The 18573-nt window shown below is 48.4% G+C and overlaps 1 protein-coding gene across 1 annotated transcript in view; it reads left to right on the forward strand.

Annotated features, from left to right (window-relative positions):
- Nup205 (nuclear pore complex protein Nup205) overlaps positions 1–18573 on the forward strand; it is a 30957-nt gene that overhangs the window by 3311 nt on the left and 9073 nt on the right. Inside the window, exons 2-4 of the mRNA XM_077706027.1 lie at positions 5485–6083; positions 10726–10942; positions 13498–13752. Of these exons, the coding sequence (XP_077562153.1) occupies positions 5485–6083; positions 10726–10942; positions 13498–13752 (1071 nt within the window). The remainder of the gene's footprint in view (positions 1–5484; positions 6084–10725; positions 10943–13497; positions 13753–18573) is intronic.

The raw sequence follows: 18573 nt of genomic DNA on the forward strand, positions 1-18573 counted from the left end.
TTTCCTTACGGCCAAGTTATGTTTTCTGTATCGCCACCTGGAAATAGAAGAGTACAGCTTTCCATTTGAACCCATACAGGAGGTTCCCTGGCCTACACCAGCGTACCACAAGGTAACATTTATATACAGTCGAACACGGATATATCTAACACGGACATATTGAATTATTGTCTATATCGAAACAGTGTAAAGATCCACTTGGAAATCCCTTGCAAAAGTATAGCGCTGTTGTACGCGTGTATCGAACTTCCGATCACGGGAACATTCAATCTATTGAACGCTGCACCGCAACTTCCCATGCAAGTGTGCTTCTGCTGATGGGATGGGGCGATGATGATGACTTCTTGCGGGCGCTGCCACTCTCGGTGAGGGGGAGGCGTCGCATCGACGGCGTTCAACCTATTCTCGCACGCTAGCATGATGGGCAGCCGCATGGCAGCGAGAACGGAGGGAGTGATTTGGTGCGAAAGGCAATAAAGGTTGAGGGGAAACCGACGGGCAGTGCTCGGTTTCTGGCATTTTTTCTCCGTGCTTGAGCGGTTATCAGTGGTGGGTTAGTGCGTATTTGTTTTGTCTGCGGCATGCGTTTCGGAGCCATGGTTGCGGATTAACGAAAGAATTTGGTTTAGCAACAAAAGTGGATACTAATCGACGGGTACAGCCTGGTGAAGCGATGTTGGCTGCATTTCTGGCAGCAATTTTGAGCGCGATACTGCACATCAAACCTAACGTAAAGGCAACGGTAGTGGCCACGGCCAGGCCGATCCGGTGCGTGTCGTGTGCAAAGTGGCTTTGTTGCGCGGCTCCAGACGAGAGGTGCTCTGATATTGAGGACAACGGAGCTGAGTGCCTCAAGAGTCAATGTAGAGAGCTGTCAGCCTTCCCATGCGCCATGCCGAATGACACAGTGGCACACGAGTTCTCTAAGTGCTGATGACGATGTGCAGGTTGTGGCGGATATCGTCGATCCTACTAGCGGCCCTGACAACGTTCCCAACCGCCCACTGCAGTCTAGCTTGTGTCAGTGTTCAGAATCGCCACTGTTGTGGCACCGTGTACAATGCCGGTTTTTCTCATTTGGACGGCGTTAGTAAGCTTGGAAACAGTGTGGTGCATATATGTTGCAGAAGAAGAAGCCAGTGAATTTCAAGAGTTTTTTGCGCCGTGCTTCGTTGCGCCGTGCTTCAAATTTTCCGTGCTGTGAGGAACAAATCGGTAAGCTACTGCTTGCCGAGACATGGAAAAGCTCTCAGTGATGGGTGGAGTTTTCAGATAAGCTTCAGATAGCATATTTCATATTTCCAATTATCGATATATCAAACTATTTTGCGGTCCCCTTGGAGTTCAATGTATCCGTGTTTGACTGTAATAAAAGTCTTTATTTAGACGTATACAGGGCATTGCAACATTGTTATGAACGCCATTGGTTTGTTTTGTTTTTCTCGCAGCTTGCTTGTTTGAACAAAGATGACATCTGTTCTGTTTGGTTTGACACCCAAGATTAATCATAACACTTACCTGGTCCCTTTGCAATCAAATGAAACCAATTTTTTTATATGGAGCTGGGCAGTTTCCACTACATCGGTGTTCTTGTGGACTTGTGGCACCCTCCACAAGCACAAGGGTCGTTAGTGTTCTACCGGGGGCAGTGCACAGGGGTAAGAACTGTGATAAAAACGTAGACAAAACATAGTGATGTATCGTCTACATCATCTTTGTGGTCCGTCCCTGTATGCTGTATCCACTCAAGCACGAACGGCCGCCCAGATCTCCCAAGTACATACAGTCGATCTTGGATATATCGAACTTCAAGGGGGTCACAAAATGGTTCAATATATCGATAATTTGAAATTTAAAATATGCCTTTTTGAGGCTTCTCTGATTACTCCACACCACGGATGGCTTTGCAAGATTGTGGCAAGCGGTAGTGTACTGACCTGTTCTTCGAAGCACGAAAATATGATACACAGCATGACTACAACCGCACTTTATTAAGCCTGAAAAAGTTCATAAGCTTGGTTTGCTTCTTCTGTGGCCATTCTGTGGACCACCACTTTTCAATGTTATTGTTGCTGCTAGTTGCGCTTTCGCCCAACAGGGCCTTCCCGAAGATGCCATAGTGATTTTTGAAGCATTGCTGCCATCCGGTGCCACCAGTGAAGTCATCTTTTCCAAATGCTGTCGCAAACCACTGTGCCTTTTCCATGGGCATTTGGGCCGCCAGCAAGGGTGTTCCCCACCTTTCCCCGAGAGTCTTCAAGAACCAAGCATACAGGGCTTTCTCAACCTTGTCATGTGCCAGAACACGCACACGACATGCTCCAGAACGGCCAGACTCCACTGCTTTCGCCTTCACGTCATCTTTGTTGCGCAGTATCATGCTCAAAGTGCTGTAAGGGATTCCGAATTCTGCTGCAGCCAACGACTTTTCCCCAGCCTACACCCGGTAGAATGACGTCCGCCTTTGCCGCCAAATCCAAATTCTTCAGGTGTTTTTTTTTTTTTTTTTTTTTTTTTTTTTTTTTTTTTTTTTTTTTTGCTTCCATGGCTTGGGAACATGTGAAACACGCACGATGCCGTGTGACGCCGCCAGCAGAGCCACCACAGGCCAAGTGGAGTCACTGCTTAAAGGGACACTGAAGTGATATTAGAAAAATCAATTCCAAAATGCTGTCCTCCTCTCTGCACCCTCGCCCATTTTCTGTGGCGTTTTCGTGTGACGTCAGGAAGAGAGGAGCTGGCAGTTGGCTGCGCTACTGCACGGCTCGCCGACCTTCCGACAGAGTCAGTCCGCCCAGCGTTTCTTCCGCCGGCCGCCGACGGGTCGGCGCAATTCGTTCGCTCAGTTGAATCTAAGCCAGGACACGTTTGTGAATGAAAGAATGTGCCTTTCTTTACTTTGTTAGTTTGTACACTGTATCTAGCTCAAAGTCAAGGTCGCTTCACACAAACGCTGCACAAGCGCACATGCGACGCTTCGCTGACTGGTACGCCAGTAGGAAAATCTAAGGCCACTTGAAGGCGGGAGAAGAGTCAGCGAAGTCAATATGGGTACTAAGGAAATAAAATCAGCTGATACTTTTACCATACAGTGTAAAACTAGGGTGCAGGAAGCACTTTTTTTTTGCACTGGGCGAACAAGCACAGCGGTCAACAGCACGACTACGCATCTGCGAACGCTTTTCCGGCTATGAAATGCAATTGCTAGACGTGAGATACTGTGGAAACTCGGGGGACGCTTACTGCATGAGCGCAGCACATCAAATAGTCACCTAAGCTGCTTGAAATGCGAAAACTAAATAAAAGTGTAAACTAGTTATACATTATATACCTTATATTTCCAAGGTCAGCAGAGCTCGCCCAGTGGCCGAGTGGTCTGGAGCGGTAGGATTCTTTTTGCAAGTGTTTTGCTAGTCACGAGTTCGAATCCCCGAGGGTACATTCTTTTTTTTTTATAAGTTTACTTTTTCGTTTTCGGCCATTGTTTTCATTTCTGAGTTCACCTTTTTTTGGGCCGTAACATTCACTGCTCCACGAACTAGTTCACAGAACGCGCGCAGGCTGACACTGACGCGCTAGCGAGTTCTCGTTGGTGTGCTGTTGCCATAAGCACCGACGGCTGGCGGGCAGTGGGCACAGGCCAGAATCAAAAGACCCTTGGCCTGGTGCGAACATGCTTTTTACGATACAGGCATGAGTGAGGCATATGGGGGAAAAGTGCATGGCATTTGACCGTCTGCGGGGACGCGGAGGGCGTTCATCCACTGCGTAGGCCTCGGCTAGTGATTGCTACGATTCGAAGCCTTCCTGGGAGGCTTATCTTATGCATTTTACAGCCGACATCATGGCAGAAGCGCGGTATGACGATTACTGAGATATCGAGAATGCCCATCCAACGATGCCGTTGGATGTCAAGCATGTTGTTTTGCCGAAGCGAAACCGAAACTTGTTTGGATGCTAACCTTGGACATCGTCCAATTACAGTGCGTCTCCTCCCGACGTCACAGCCTTTAGTTGGTGCGGCCGCCGCAAACCGCGCATGGTAGTTTTTCTTCTTTCGCGCTTTGTAAAATAATTACCGACTTGTCAACCAGATAAACGATGAAAAGTGTGCTAATTTGAGACAGTCTACGCAGTGCAAGCAAAAACGGGAGCTTGTCAAATTCACTTCAGTGTCCTTTTAAGCAGGCTCAAACACGCAGAAACTGAGAGCTTCTGGCTGGTTTCCCCTCCTCTTTTTGCTATCTTTCACACCCTTTCACTTCCCGCGTTCTTGTTACCATGCAAGCAGGGGTCAAAGGTCGCTCTCAACGTACGCGACGGCACCTCCCTCTCTCTAAGTGCGGGAGTGTGAGCAAAAGGTATTTTCCAGAGTCGCGTCTCGAGACACGCACTTGCAGGGGCACTTGCGGCGTGGTGTTCGATATATTGAATCTGCCGGTGACTGGGAGTTCAATACACGAGTACATCAGCACTCTACTTCTGCATGGGATTGCCAAGGGGATGTTCAGAGTGTCGATATAGACGATAATTTAATATATTCGGGTTCGATATATCTGGGATTGACTGTGCCAACTTCATAACCCCACCCCAAGATCTGATGCCCAATTGCCCCACCATTTTTTGGAACTATCCATTTGCACATCACCTGCATGCAAAAAATTATCACTTAGGAGCTGGGTAAAAATGTTGCAGGACTTTACACTTGATGGGACATTTCTGAGCAACCCAGTTATTGTGCTAATTATCAGGATCTATCTGTAGCCAGTTTAACCTCCACTTGACAGATGGCAATCCAATCTGCAATTCCAAAAAACTATGGGGAACATCATGCAGGAGCCAATTTTGAATGCACGTGCCCTGCAGGGAGCTTTCATATAGCAAAGAACTCGGCTGTTGCTGTGCCCATCTCTTAAAACAGCACAAACACGCACGGGCAGAAGAAAGGAAAGGCATGCAAGCACTTGTTTGTCCTCCTTTCTTCTTCCGTCCATGTGCTTGCATTGCTTTACAAGGTGAATTTACACCAACTCGCCTAATTTGCTACATTACTGTGTCACCCCCTATAGCTTGTATTCACTAGCGAGGCACGCATGTAGGCAACCATGTGAGTGCGCCGTCACTGATTTTGTCGGGCTCCACGGGATTGTGGATTGTGGTACTTGTCCGTGCTAAGCACATGAAGTGGGTTGCACATTCCAAACTCTACCCCTCTGAACGCAAGCAATGCCTCAACCCCGATGTGAGTGCGATTAATGACATCTCTGTTGACACAATTGTTGAGAATCGGGTTGAAGTGGAGCAGACGATGCACGCTGGTGTCTTCTTTTTTCCTTCGGCGTGTGAGCGCAGTGGCATAAGCCGCGCCATGTCCGTGGCCATTTCCAGCGTTGCCAAGCGAAGAAATTAACAGCTAAACTTTTCAATGAAAACCACCTATATCTTCCACTTTGCTAAGATGAGACCCGCATTGCACACGTGCAGGTGCCCACCCTGGAGTTGCCCGCCGGCAGCGAGGAGAGCTGGTCGCCGGCCGAGGTGCGGGCGGCCACGGCGGCTGCGCTGCTGCAGCTGCTGCTGGTGTGCCTGCTGCAGCAGCCCGTGCTGTCGTCGGAGGAGGGCCAGCACCTGGCGGGGGGCGGGGGCCTGGCGCAGCTGCTGCTGCTCGGGCGCAGCCGCTCGCTCGAGGAGCCCGGCGTGGGCGGGCAGCCGCGCACCTGCCTGCACTCGCTGCTCGCCCTGCTGGAGCGGCCCGGGCGGGCCGAGCGGCGCAGCCCCCTGCTGGCCCTGGGCTACCGCCTCCTCTGGGCCCTGTGCAGCCGGCCCGACTGTGCGGGGGGCGCCCTGCGTTTCCTGCGCTCGTCACGCGACTTCTTTGTGCGCCACCTGGAGCTGCCCCGGCTGCCGCTGGCGCAGGCCTGGTTCCTGCGGCTGCTGGCCCTGGAGCTGAAGCTGGCCGGCCAGCAGGGGCCCCGCTCGCACGGCCAGCGCCTGGTGCGCCTGCTGCTGCGCGACCGCCGGCTGCTGCGCATGCTCGACCACCACGCCGCGGCGGAAGAGGATGCTGCGGCCACGGCCAAGAGGTGAGGGGCGGGCAGACTTCGGGAACGAGCGTTCCGTGAGCGCCTCACCAGGCGCCACCAAGTACCGTAAGAAACCAGTGATGTAGGCTGGGCTCCAGGCACGCGTTGCTCCGTAAGTTTGTGCGTGTGTTACAACGCCATCATTTTCATGACTGACCCCTGTGCACTACTCCCATTTCTCACGAGAAGCAGTGGTGAATGAGTACATAAAATACTGAACAATTTTTTGGTAGGAAAAAGAATCTCACAGAGAGGGGAGTTCGGGAGGTAGCCAACACTTCTGGAAAATAACACATAGGTGTGCTGTGCAGGGTTTGTGTGATGTGTTTGTGATTTGATTGCTCACATTTGGGCCACATTCCTGAGGTGTGGTGAAGTCTGAGATGTTCAGAGAGAGAAATTTATTTGCCCTTTAGTCTAAGGCCTCCTCATTCCAGGGCTCCACTAAATTTCCTCATTGGTGGGTCTTCCAGGGGTCTTGCCGGGAAGGCAAGGTGCCTATGGTCTTTCGGACAAAGCCTGCCAACGATAGCTGCTGCTCTGGCGTGGCCGGTTGAGTCAGCCACTCCCTGTGGATACTGCTTCTGTCTACCTTAGGGCATAGCCATAACATGTGCTCTTGGTTGATTGGTACATGGCATTCATCACACACTGGCAAGGAAGTGTTCATACAGCCTTTGTACATGTATACTTTGTCGGGTGTGAGTGGCGTTTGCGTTTGTGTCAGCCAGAGCGAAGTCCAGTGGGAGGGCATTGTCAGCCCCACATCTGGCCATGTGTGTACCCGCATTTCTAGCTACTGGGGATTTTCCTGGACCAGCACTATTTTTTCGCACCATAAACCACCTATGCTTCTGCATACTAAGTCGGTATTGTATGACAGTCTGCTGGCAGGGCTAGGTCCCATGTGGCAACAGCACCAGTGACAGCGGACAACCAGCAGTATGCACACCAGGCCCTGCTTGACATCACGCATGGAAGTGTGCCAATCCACTTTTACTGCTCTAAAAGGCATTACCATTGCGCTGAAACTGCCCCCAAGCGGTGCCGCAAAATGTGAGGCAACCATGAGATGATGTTCAATGCCAGTCGCATTGCGCAGGGAGCAGTAGCGACTCATTCACACTGCTATCATTCAAGACGGGGTGGGCTTAGGCGGACTCCCTAAGAATTGGCGGCGTGTTTCACGGGTTTATGGAGTGAACTTGGGGTGTGGACAATGCACAAACTTTGCCCCTAAATGCAGCTGCACTACTCAGCGTGCTGCGCAGTGATGCATGCGTTGTCACAACCGGTCGTTGTAACCGTACCTCTTATTGCCAAAAGGGAAAATAAAATAGACATAAAATCCTGGCACAATCGAGAGGGGAGATTCTGCTAAGCTAGCAGATATCTGGAAGTAATGAGCCCCGTAGGTGTGTTTTGCTGTACAGCAGTTCTTTTTCTGGGGGAGGGCGCTCCTTCCCACTCACCGCCCATCTCCCCTCCAGTAAGCCTACTGTTTACGCTCAAGAAAAAAAAAATGTCGATAAACACTGGTATGTTGGTTATTTGGTTAAACACGATGCAGTTGCATGGTATCTTTATGTAGATAGAAACATGCTACATAATACACTAGGCTGTTTTTTTTCTCTTGGGTTTTGTGAACATCAGCATTTATTTTTAATTTCTCTAGAGTCTAGTCAGGCTTGGTTATGCAATGCACCAAATTATCTCTTGCTTCCTGTTAGTTTAATTTTCTCTGTTTCCTCCTCTCTTAGTTTCGTTTAGTTTTTTTTTTTTCCCTCATTTGTCTAGAGTCTCATTAGCTGTAAAAAATGAAGGTATGGTTTAATCTTAGGTGCAAGAGAGACCATTTCACCTATCTCTGGTATTCTCTGGGTTGTTTCTCATGGCTTTAATGGTGTAAGGCAGGAACATTTATTTTTCCCTTGTCTGAAGTCTAGTTAGGTACACCTATTTGAAGCACCGCTTATTTCTCTTTTATTTTCTTAGTTATTGCTCTGTCAGCTGTGATGCTTTAATTCTGATATTGTATGTTTTTCTAACTTGTTGAAAAAGCAGTCAGCTCAGTATTAATCAAATGTGGAGTCAAAGCCATTTGAATTTTTGTTTTTGTGTTTACTAGAAATAAAAAATTCGAATAGATAATGCTTTATTTTAGAAAACTCCCAAATGACTTGCACTTCTGCTACTTGCACTAATGCACTATTGCCCCAAAGCTGCAACAGAACTCCCCTTTTACTGCTCCAAAGCTGCTCCAAAACAGTGTAATTCCTGCTCCCTGAGCTGCTCTGAAAGGCTCAAGCCCACTTCCACTCCTGTTGGTAGGGGACAAAGGAGCATAGAACTAAAAGGTCAAAGGCAATCAGAATATGAATTCTACACTATGCGTTTCTTGCACTACAGGTTTGCATGCTATTAACATTAGCATGGTAGGCTACTCTGCTACCCAGAAATAGTGCTTGGGTAGTGTTGATGAACAGTTCAGCTCTTGCTGTTTTGTGGCACGAACAGCAGAAAAGAGTACTATAGCTTTTTATTAATAAGGTTCTCCAGCAGTTATCAAAGCTCAAACAGAGCTGACTTTTGTGCTTTAAACAAGAAACTAAATTATTACTCCCTTCCCCTATAAGTATACAGCTCTTGCAACCCCCCCCCGCCAAAAAAGAACGAAGCATACAATTTTTTTATTTCTTGTTTGCTCTGAAGGGCTGTACTGTCATCATCATAATCATACCAGCCTATCCACGCCCACTGCAGTGCAAAGGCCTCTCCCATTATTATCCAATTATCCCGGTCATGTGCTCACTGTAGTGCTCACATAGTATCTCCTATGCATAGACACAAAGTGACCTCCGTGTGCAGTTTCTTATCAGGGTCAAAATACAAGCAGACGTGCGTTGTTGTCTATTCTAAAACAACAAACTGTGCTTATGCTCAGTTTACTACATTAAAGTGCACCTTCTTCAATGCCTTGTGTGATTCCACGGACATACTTTTTCACTACACCAGATCTACTCATAGCTGTGTTGTAGCTGGTAACCACTGTTGGAATAAGCACCTGACAATCTTCACATCTTTTTATTAAAACAAGATCAAAACATTTCGTCATTGATCTAGCCCACCAGAAATACAAAATCTCAGTTGGCTCATACTGATTCAGATTGTGCATCAATTAGTCCCCTTGTATCTATGAAAGACACCCAGTAAGGTTCAATCGGTTCCAAACATGCTTCATTGTATACGCTTACATAGTAGCTTATTGGACACAATTTGAATCACTGTACAGGTGCCCCCAAAAGTAAACGGAGCATGGGTTGGAGATTTTGAGGGGATTTCTCCACCATGTGCCCAGCCAGCAAATGTGAGTGACTTTTCAAGAAAGTCATTCTAAAGTAAAATTGGGCCACACATATGCTATTTAAGCTGGTTGCCGCATAAACTAGAAATTATTCTAACTTCACGAAGCCGTGCTCCGTTTACTTTTTGGGGCACCTGTACTGTCGTTGAAGTCCACATGGACCCAAGGAAGCATCAGCTTACTCCAATTGTGTCTCAATGTTGTGACCAGTCGGACACAATTGGAACACCTGCAATTGATTGTGGGGATTAACGCAACGAAGCTACATCTGGGTATGAGGCGCACTGTAGTGGAGGACTCTGGATTAATTTTGATCACCTGGGGATCTTTAAAAGGACACTGAAGTCAAAATACAAGTTGCTCTGGATCGATGATTAGCTCACCGGAACACGAATATACCACTGTTATGCGCACCTTGTTTTAAAGTAAGGCAGAAAATAGCAAAAACGTAAAGACAGGTGCCGCCGCCACTGGCTGTACCGTGCAACTGGCACCGGAAGTGGTTAAAACGTCTGGCGCGCATGTCGTCTTTTTTGGCTGCCTCTGCATGGTGCTACAAGTCCGTACTTGGGGTGGCGGTACCGCTTATCGAGGAAGTGTGCGAACTACACCCGAGCGGTTCATTCGACACCAACGTTCGCACAGCCTCAAAAGGACAATATGTTTTTCTTCAACAAGGCGTCAGGACTGATCACGGGTTCCATGAAGGAACATTTTGTTTTGTGGTCCGAAGCTACTCAGCGGGGACTAGAGTATCACCGCTTTCATCCAATCGCGCTTGGAAGCCTCAATTGCACTTCAGGAACTAGGATTGAGTTCGACCAGGATTGAGCTCGGTTGCAATGGAAACTGGCGTGTGGCAGCGCCCGATCTGGATTGAGCTTGATTTAAATCGACTCAATCGAGATTGAAAGTTCCCATGTGACAGTGGTATGAGGCATCTTTTGGAACCGAATCATCGCTGAGATGGCGATGGGAAAGTCAGACTTTCAATTGAAACCAACTTGCTGGTTGCCTTCAGTGTCCCTTTAACATGCACCGAAATTTCACGCTGGAAATCAAACATCTGTAATCCCAAAGGGTTCCAGTAGGATTCAGGGAAGTGTCAATTGAGTCCAGTTGGGTCCCGTTGTTGTGCCTAACTGGTCCCAACGGTGTTCTTTGACTGGCTGAGGAAGGGGGCTTGTGAATGGGGAGGCCCCTTTGTGGCGGCACTTCACATTGCCAATGGCGGCAGCAGCTTCCGGGTTGTCACCAGTGCCATCTCGGTGTGCGCAGCAATGCCAACAGGAGCAGCAACAGCACCATGGCGTCCGGCCCGACGTCGCTGCAGCTCCTGGAGGCCTCCCAGGTGGAGGGGCTGCTGTCGTCGCTGGAGCAGCGCGACCCCCTGGGCGGCCCACCCCAGGTGGACTTGGCTGCCCTGCATCAACGACTCCTGGACGAGAGCCAGGCCCTGTTGGCCCTGGGACAGAAGCACCTGGTGCAGCAAGAGGTCAGGGTTCAAAGGTCGCAGCCATAGGGAACATGGGGCCAAGGGTAGAACAAACAGTATTGGAAAGCAAGAGGTCGGAGTTGAAAAGTGATGCCGGACGGTTCAAAGAAACGGGCAGGAAAGTACAGACTAGGACAAACCATGGGACGAAAATCTGATTGCTTACTTTTAAAATAAACTTGAATGTTAGGCCGATTGGGGTGTTATGATTAGTAGTACAGTAAAACCGCATTACAAGAGACACTTGGGGGACCCGGGAAACATGTCTCGTATAACCAAGGTCTCTTGTAACTGAAAATTCTAAATACTGTGCCAAGTCGAACACGACCACTTTGTTATAAATCAGTATCAAAGTGTGTTCAGATAGATCGATAAGAAAATTTTCACTATGGCTTCAAGATAGTCATTCATAGTAGTTTTAGAGACTGCAGATTGTATTAGCTTTCTTCCCAACTTTTGTAGGTAAAGCACTTCACTTTGCAAGCGTTCCTGTTCTCGCGGTACCGTTAAAGTGCTCTTAGACAGTTGTCAGCCTTAATAAATGCGGCACGTCTGTCCTACAATACCCTTGTCATCCTACTCCTCTAGGGCACCGTTTACTTGTGTGAGGGTCACATGATCTGTAGGCTGCTCGAACACACAAGGTCCCACATCTGCAGACACAAACTCCTCAAAAGTTTCTGGAACCTCTGCAGTCTCTTGGATGCAGGCCCAAGCTTTATCTTCAGGGCAGTTTTTCCACAACATCCTTCATATAAGGCCCCCTTTCATCAAGTCTTCTAAATAGTGAAGAAGAACTTACTGCAGGGAACCAAAAAAGTTGCCCTTAGTAACAGAGTGTCTCTTGTAACCATGTCTCTTGTATGCAGTGTTGCTAACGTGGTGAACATAGGGAAGCCAACCACTTCCAAATGTCTCGTATAACCAAGTGTTTCTTGTAGCAGTGTCTCCTCTAACGAGGGTCTACTGTACTTCACGTGCCTGCACATAGTGGTTGAATAAGAATTCGATATTATAAATTTTAAATGTTGCATTAGCCGACCCTAAATTCAAATAGTCTCACAGTCTTTCTTCGCACGTGCTGCTTTTGTTTCCTTCCTTTCAAGATTGCTTGCTCAGCGCTAATCGTCAATTCATTGATGGATAACCAAGTAATAAATGCTTGGGAAGGAGGCAGCTGTTGTTGCAGCTGCTTCTCCACTCACATCTGGCTTATAAGCTGGCATGGTGCGTCAGCTCTTATTTGCAAGGGCTCTTTTGGCATCACTGTAGCACGAACCTTGCACTGCTGGGATGAGTGTGCATGATCTTTGTGCCTATGAGATGCTGTAAGATATCTTGGCAAATAAGCATGAGCCTGGCTGCTGGAGTAAAATCCGGTTTTCAGCAGCTGAGCTGGCTTCAGGATATCGTACGGCTGCACCTAGAGCCACTAAAATTGAAGACACCCTCGTGTACACAGTTTAAACGCACAGTAAAGGACATCAAGCAGTACAAATTTTTTCTTAGATTTCCACTTGGGTATGTCTCACAGCCTAAATCTAGCTTTGGGACGCAAAAGCCCAATTTGACCATTTCTGTGTTACCCTAGTAAAGCTGTCTTGTATCCGTGAAAGCACACAGCTCAACGTGCTTGCAATGTGGATGTTGACAATTTTCAGCTGTGCCTTAAAGAGGCCATGCAGACAAAACACAAGTTTAATTCATTTTGAAAGATTGCCTCATTAGAATCGTACTGACACTGCTTTTAACGTAAACTTTGCTCGAATAAGCTATACAATTAGGAAAAAGGGGAACTGCCATGTGACCCACTAGCTCATTTCCCGCAATGGAACCTATGATGTCATATGCGGCAGCTCTGCAATTGGCTAGGGCCGCCAAAAGCAAACGCAAATTAGGGCTTACAAGCTTGCCGAACAAGCTATTTGAGCTTAAATTAAGGACACATTCTTTTTATGGCATCAAGAATGGTGGGGTAAACAGTGGAAGTTACGAAAGTACACGTAAACATAGAAGTACTGGTGCGTACTGCTGTTGGTGGTGCTGCACGCATTATGCTTTTTATAGCTGCACAGCACTGCGGCGCTTTGACTCAGACGACACTGGCCGATTGGCGTAAGCGACAGTGTCTTACGGGAGCATATTTGTCGAGCAAACACCATGTTTCAGGAAACGGTTATTTTTTACTTTAACAAAAACAAGCTAGGTACAAATACGGTCAAAAACGAAGCAAAGGCACAAAACGATCCTTCGCGGTATGGTGGCGCCATCTAGGTTGATTAACAGTAAACGAGACTCCACAATCAGCTGGAGAGTGGTTCTTGTGATGTCATTACAGGCATCGCGAAAACACGATTTGGCAGGAAAATCAAAATTTTAACTCAGGTTGATTAATTTCTCAGTGAATAAAGCATATTTTGCTTCCGGACAAGTGCTGTGGGCACTATAGAACACGAAATGTCTGCATGGCCCCTTTAAGGGTTGCCTGCCCCCCTAGTTTCAGAGCTCGCAGTTGCCCGCCCCATTGCCAACCTCCGGTGTCCTGTGTGGTGCAGGTAAAGGCGGTGATGCAGCTGGCGCTGGAGCGCAACTCGGAGCGCGAGCGGGCGTACGTGTCCCGGCAAGCGTTCGGTGCCTGGCAGCAGCTGGCCTCGGTGCTGGTGGTCTGCTGGTCCTCCCAACTGGACAGCCAGCTGCTGCTCGAGCTGGCCCATGAGCTGCTGCTGCCCGGGCGGCCTACCAGCGAGCAGGGACCAGCGGCCGAGCTCCTGGTGCTCATCGTCACGGCCCTGCCCTCGGACGGCGAACAGGTAGGGCGTTGCTCCCACCCGCTGGGGTGGCCCAGGGGCCCAGGCGTTGTGCTGCTGCTGAGCCCGATGATGTGGTTTCGGTCCTGGCCACGGTGGGTGCTTTTCAGATGGAGGCAGAAAGCCAAAACGGCCCAGTGTCTGGATTTGTGCGCACGTTAAAGATCCCTAGGTGGCCAAAATTGACCCCGAGCCCCGTACACTACAGCACGCTTCTTAGCCCAAGTGTAGCTTCGGCGCGTTAAAACTCATAATCAGTCTTGCACCCCCAGAAGAGTCACTTAGGTTGCGTTGAAAAGGAGAACTCCTTTTGCCGCTGCCATAGTTCACGTTCCTCGGGTGTCTGTAAATGTGCGCCAGACCTAGTGCGAGCTTTCACAGGTTCTCGAAATGCAGTAAAGGAAGTTTTGGTGTTGCTTAGAATGAGATGGTTTCAGTAGGACTCGGCTATTTTGAGTCAAAGGTGCTTACTTTGGGTGCAACTGTTAGAGGTCAGCATGACTGGGGCTGATTGCACGTGAAGCCTGCCTTGGTGGATTGTAGATACAAGGAGGCCCTGCAGTCTCGTTATTTAAGAAGTGGCCCTGTGTAGGGGTAAATATATTTTCACCATGTCTGTTGTGTTGAGTGTCCTTGTGTAGGGGTGAGTATATTTTCACTGTGTGTGTTGTTGTGTTGTAGCTAATGCTATTTCAAACTAACCGCACTGCTAAATTCGGCAGATTAGTTAGATTTATATTGTGAATAGTGCTTGTAACGCCATGGCAAAAGAACGCATGTCTGTGACAGCTGAGTGGTTTAAGGGGCCATGAAGACAAAATGTAAGTTTGGTTTCTTCAAAACATTGTGTCTTTAGAATCATGCTGACACCACTTTTAACGTAAACTTTGCTCAAATAAGCTGTATAATTAGGAAAAAAGCAAATGGCTATGCGACCCACTTGCTCATTTCCTGCAACAAAACCTATGATGTCATATGTGCCAGCTCTGTGATTGACAGAGGCCGGCAAAAGCAAACGCAAATTAGGCAGAGCTTATAAGCTTGCCGAATGAGCTATTTGTGCTTAAATGTAGGGCACATTCTTTTTAAAGCAATAAGAATGGTGGGACAAACAGTGGAAGTTACGAAAGCACATGTAAACATGGAAGTACTGATGCGTACTGCTGTTGGCACTGCGCGCACTATGCTTCGTTTAGATGCGCAGCACTGCGGGGCTTTGGGGTTGTCAGACGACACCGGCCGATTGATGCAAGCGTCTTCCGTGACCATATTTGTCGAGCGAGCACCATGTTTCACGAAACGATAATTTTTTCCATTAACAAAAACAAGCCAGGTTTAAATACAGTCTACGCCCGTTACAACGGACCCTCTGAATCCGGAAAAAAACGTCCGCTGTAGCCGAAGTATGCAGTATCTGACAGGGGGGGGGGGGGGGGGGGGGGGGGGAGTATGAGTCCTAAAGTGGGTACTTTGACAGATATTGCATATGCATAGTACATACACTTTGTTCTTTCTACATGCCTGCAGCACCTCTGCACAGTGTTCGCGGGAGGGCAAAGAATCGCGTAAACACAGTTTCCAAAGCTTAGAACCGGCACTTGGAAAAGGCCTAGCGCTTGCGGTCAAGTGTGTAAAGACGCATGATGAGCTGAGCAAATGAAGCAAGAATATAACTAGGCGCAATTATTAACCAGCTATAAAACATCAGTCGTGGCCATCAGCATTAGCTAGGCTCTTTTAAATCTCCTCACGACGAGGCAGGCTTTCCCGAAACCATTCGTCAAACAAATCGGATCGCTGCCTGACGTTCCCTCAAGGCAGCTTCCAGATTTTTAGCGATTTTAGTCTGGTCATTGAAACAGCTGTAATGAAATAATCTGATGCCGGACAGCTGTAAAATCGAAAGTTAGACCAGGTCAGCTGTAAAATCGAAAGTTAGACCAGTTGGACTGTGCACGGTTACCGGCAGATTGCACACAATGGATGGGGAACAACCCCCCACTTGGGGCATTTCTTACCTTTTTCACCGAACGGAACGGGAACGATGCATGCGTGGGAATAATAAAAGCCAAACTTCACTTAACCCGAGTTTTTTATTACATAAAAAACTCACGAAGGCAGACTCGCTTCCGAGTGCACCACTTTTTTCAATCTCACCGGAGTCGCGTTTATCGGCACCGGCCTTGTTCTTGACGGTAGAGCGGACCGTCTGCTTAGACAGGCCTGTACTTTTGGCGATGTCGGCCTGTTTTTCCCCATGTTCGACAGCGTTAATTATGCTTAATTTATCAGACAGTGAAATCAGCTACCCTGCCGCTCATGCCGCTGGTCGCACACACACACAAAAAAAAGCCACTAGCACTGGCTTGGCCTGGCTGCGCCAACGACCCGGCTGCCAGCAATGTTGTCAGACATAACAGTTTTCTTGCCAAAATAAACAAACAAAAGCACATCGGATGCCGGCCCCGCGGAAGTCCGCTATAAACATTCAGACAAAACAATTTTCGCCCAAAATTTCGTCTGTTGTAGCCGATAGTCTGCTCTAGCCGGGTCCGTTATGAGCGGAGTGGACTCCATATAAAATGCATGGGGACCAGACAAACCAACAGAAATGGTCTGTTGTAACCGAAAGTCCGTTGTTGCCGGATCCGCTGTAACGAGCGTAGACTGTACGGTCACAAACAAACCATAGGCAAAAAAGGCTTGCCGTGGTGTGGTGGCACCATCTAGGTTGATTAACAGTAAGCAAGTCTCCGCTCACACCAAGTTTAGCTGAAAGACCTGTTCTTATGATGTCATTACAAACGTCTTTTAAACACACGTTTTGGCGCGAGAATGAAAGTTTTATCGTAAATTGATTAATTTCACAATGAATAAAGTATCATTTGCTTCCGGACAAGTGCTTGGGGCACTATAGAATGCGAAATCTTTCGTATAAAACAAACTTGTACTTTGTCTTCATGGCCCCTTTAAGCAGCGTGCCACCGGCTTTGTTCGGCCTCTTGACTGCCAAGGTCCTGAGCAGGGAAGAGAATGGGAGAGCGGCACACATAAAGTGACATTGCCTCAGGCTCTCACCCCAAAGGATGAAGTCGAGAGCATGACGGAATCCCGTCTGGCCAAGTTGGTACATTTGAAACAAATAAGAGACGCCGACCAGTCCAAACAAAGAACGTACTGACGTTTCAGCTTCCAGCGCGGAAGCCTTGTTCACAATGAGCAAAGCTTCCGTGCTGGAAGCCGAAGCCAGCACCCCATATGGTGCTTCCAGCATTGCATGGCATGGGCAAGAAAGCTAATGATGACGGTCCATTACATTTGAACTCGCAAGTAAGGGTTGTCCGTGTCAACACTGCCAAACCGTGGGAAAGGGTGGGGTACCGCCACTTTTGAATGTGCTTATCTTGTTTAAAAATAACGCTCGAATTTGCCAAGAAATGTTTTAACACAAAACTGTTTTATGCCGGGATACAGCAAGACCAGAGGTCATATCAGTCACGAAAATGACATCTCCAGAAAAAGTTCCATTGACGTGGTTGCGCTCAGAATCGAGCCCACAATCTCTCGCCACAACGGGAGGTGGGAAGCGCTCTGCCAACTGCCCTATGAACTCAAATGTAAATAGCTTTCTGAATGCACCTTATATCCTTCCCTATCACCTTCTCCATTGAGAAGGTGCTGCCGTCTAGGAGAGGGGAAGCGAAGTAGTGCATCATGACGCCACAGAGCAAGAATTATTGAGGAGGCGCAACAGGGCTTGCTCTGGCGGCGCGATAAAGTCACGGGGCCGGGCACGGCATTGACGCGCCCTCTGTCGCAAGGCGCCAAAGGGAAAACACGCGTGGCGCGCTTTCCGAAAAGGCTCGCCGCTTCAAGGTCAGTCAGTGCACAGCCGGTTGCCGTCATGGGCAGACGACGCTGACAATTCCCTCACGCGACTGGACTTTCATTGGAGATGGTTTGCGGCGGAAGAAAGCTTTGCGTTTCGAACATTGTTGTCGTTAGACGATGGGTCTTAGATTTTTTTAGAACGCGAAACCTACGATAAAAAAAACATGTGGTTGAGAAGCTAAGTATGATTAGTTACAATGAATTATGGTTCTTGTCCTCTATGCCATTAGTTCATATTTAGACTGTCCTAACTTCCCCGCCCTGCCTGTGCAACATGAAAGCGCGCGCAAATCTGAGAAACCCGCGAGAGGCGAGAGCGACGAGAGTGAACCATTCGCGGCGAGAAGGCGGCGTCGGCAGACGTCGTCTGCTCCGGGATTCGTTCCAGTGCTTCGTTTCAAGCGCGGTACGGCCTGTAGCTAGGGCAGTATTTATTAATAACTGCTGCTAAAATGTCCAGCACTTCTATTCATTTATTTTACAGCAAGAAATCTGGCAATTTTCACAATGTATTTGATTATATTGTAATTTTTGTGCGTCGCGTCCGTAGACGAACATGTTAACTATGGCAACGCGCTTGACGCGTCATCTGTCGTGCTGCTTCGCAAGCTGCATTTCCTCCTCGCCAGAGAGTGACATTAACGCGCTGCCCGCCTGCGCTGTCCGAGCCCAGCGGATTCCCCTCCTCAAATATTTCTTTCTCCGTGAGTGACGCTAATGAGTGCCGACAGTTGCTGCCTCGATAGGTGATGGCCTCGTGTAAGAAAACTGTTGCACTAAGCGCTGCAGAAAGGCTACAACGCCAACAGGCCAAAGTCGCGCTCGTGACTGCTTTGGTACGACGAGAGACATGCCAGCGGGAAGCAGAACGTGTTCACGCATTCACGGTCCAAGCTGCGAACTGTGCCTCTCGTGTTCCACAAGCTGAGCTTG

The sequence above is a fragment of the Haemaphysalis longicornis genome, unplaced genomic scaffold, assembly GCF_048455015.1.
Source record: "Haemaphysalis longicornis isolate Haplotype H1 unplaced genomic scaffold, Haemaphysalis longicornis Haplotype H1 scaffold_4, whole genome shotgun sequence".
NCBI classification, from domain to species: Eukaryota; Metazoa; Arthropoda; class Arachnida; order Ixodida; family Ixodidae; genus Haemaphysalis; species Haemaphysalis longicornis.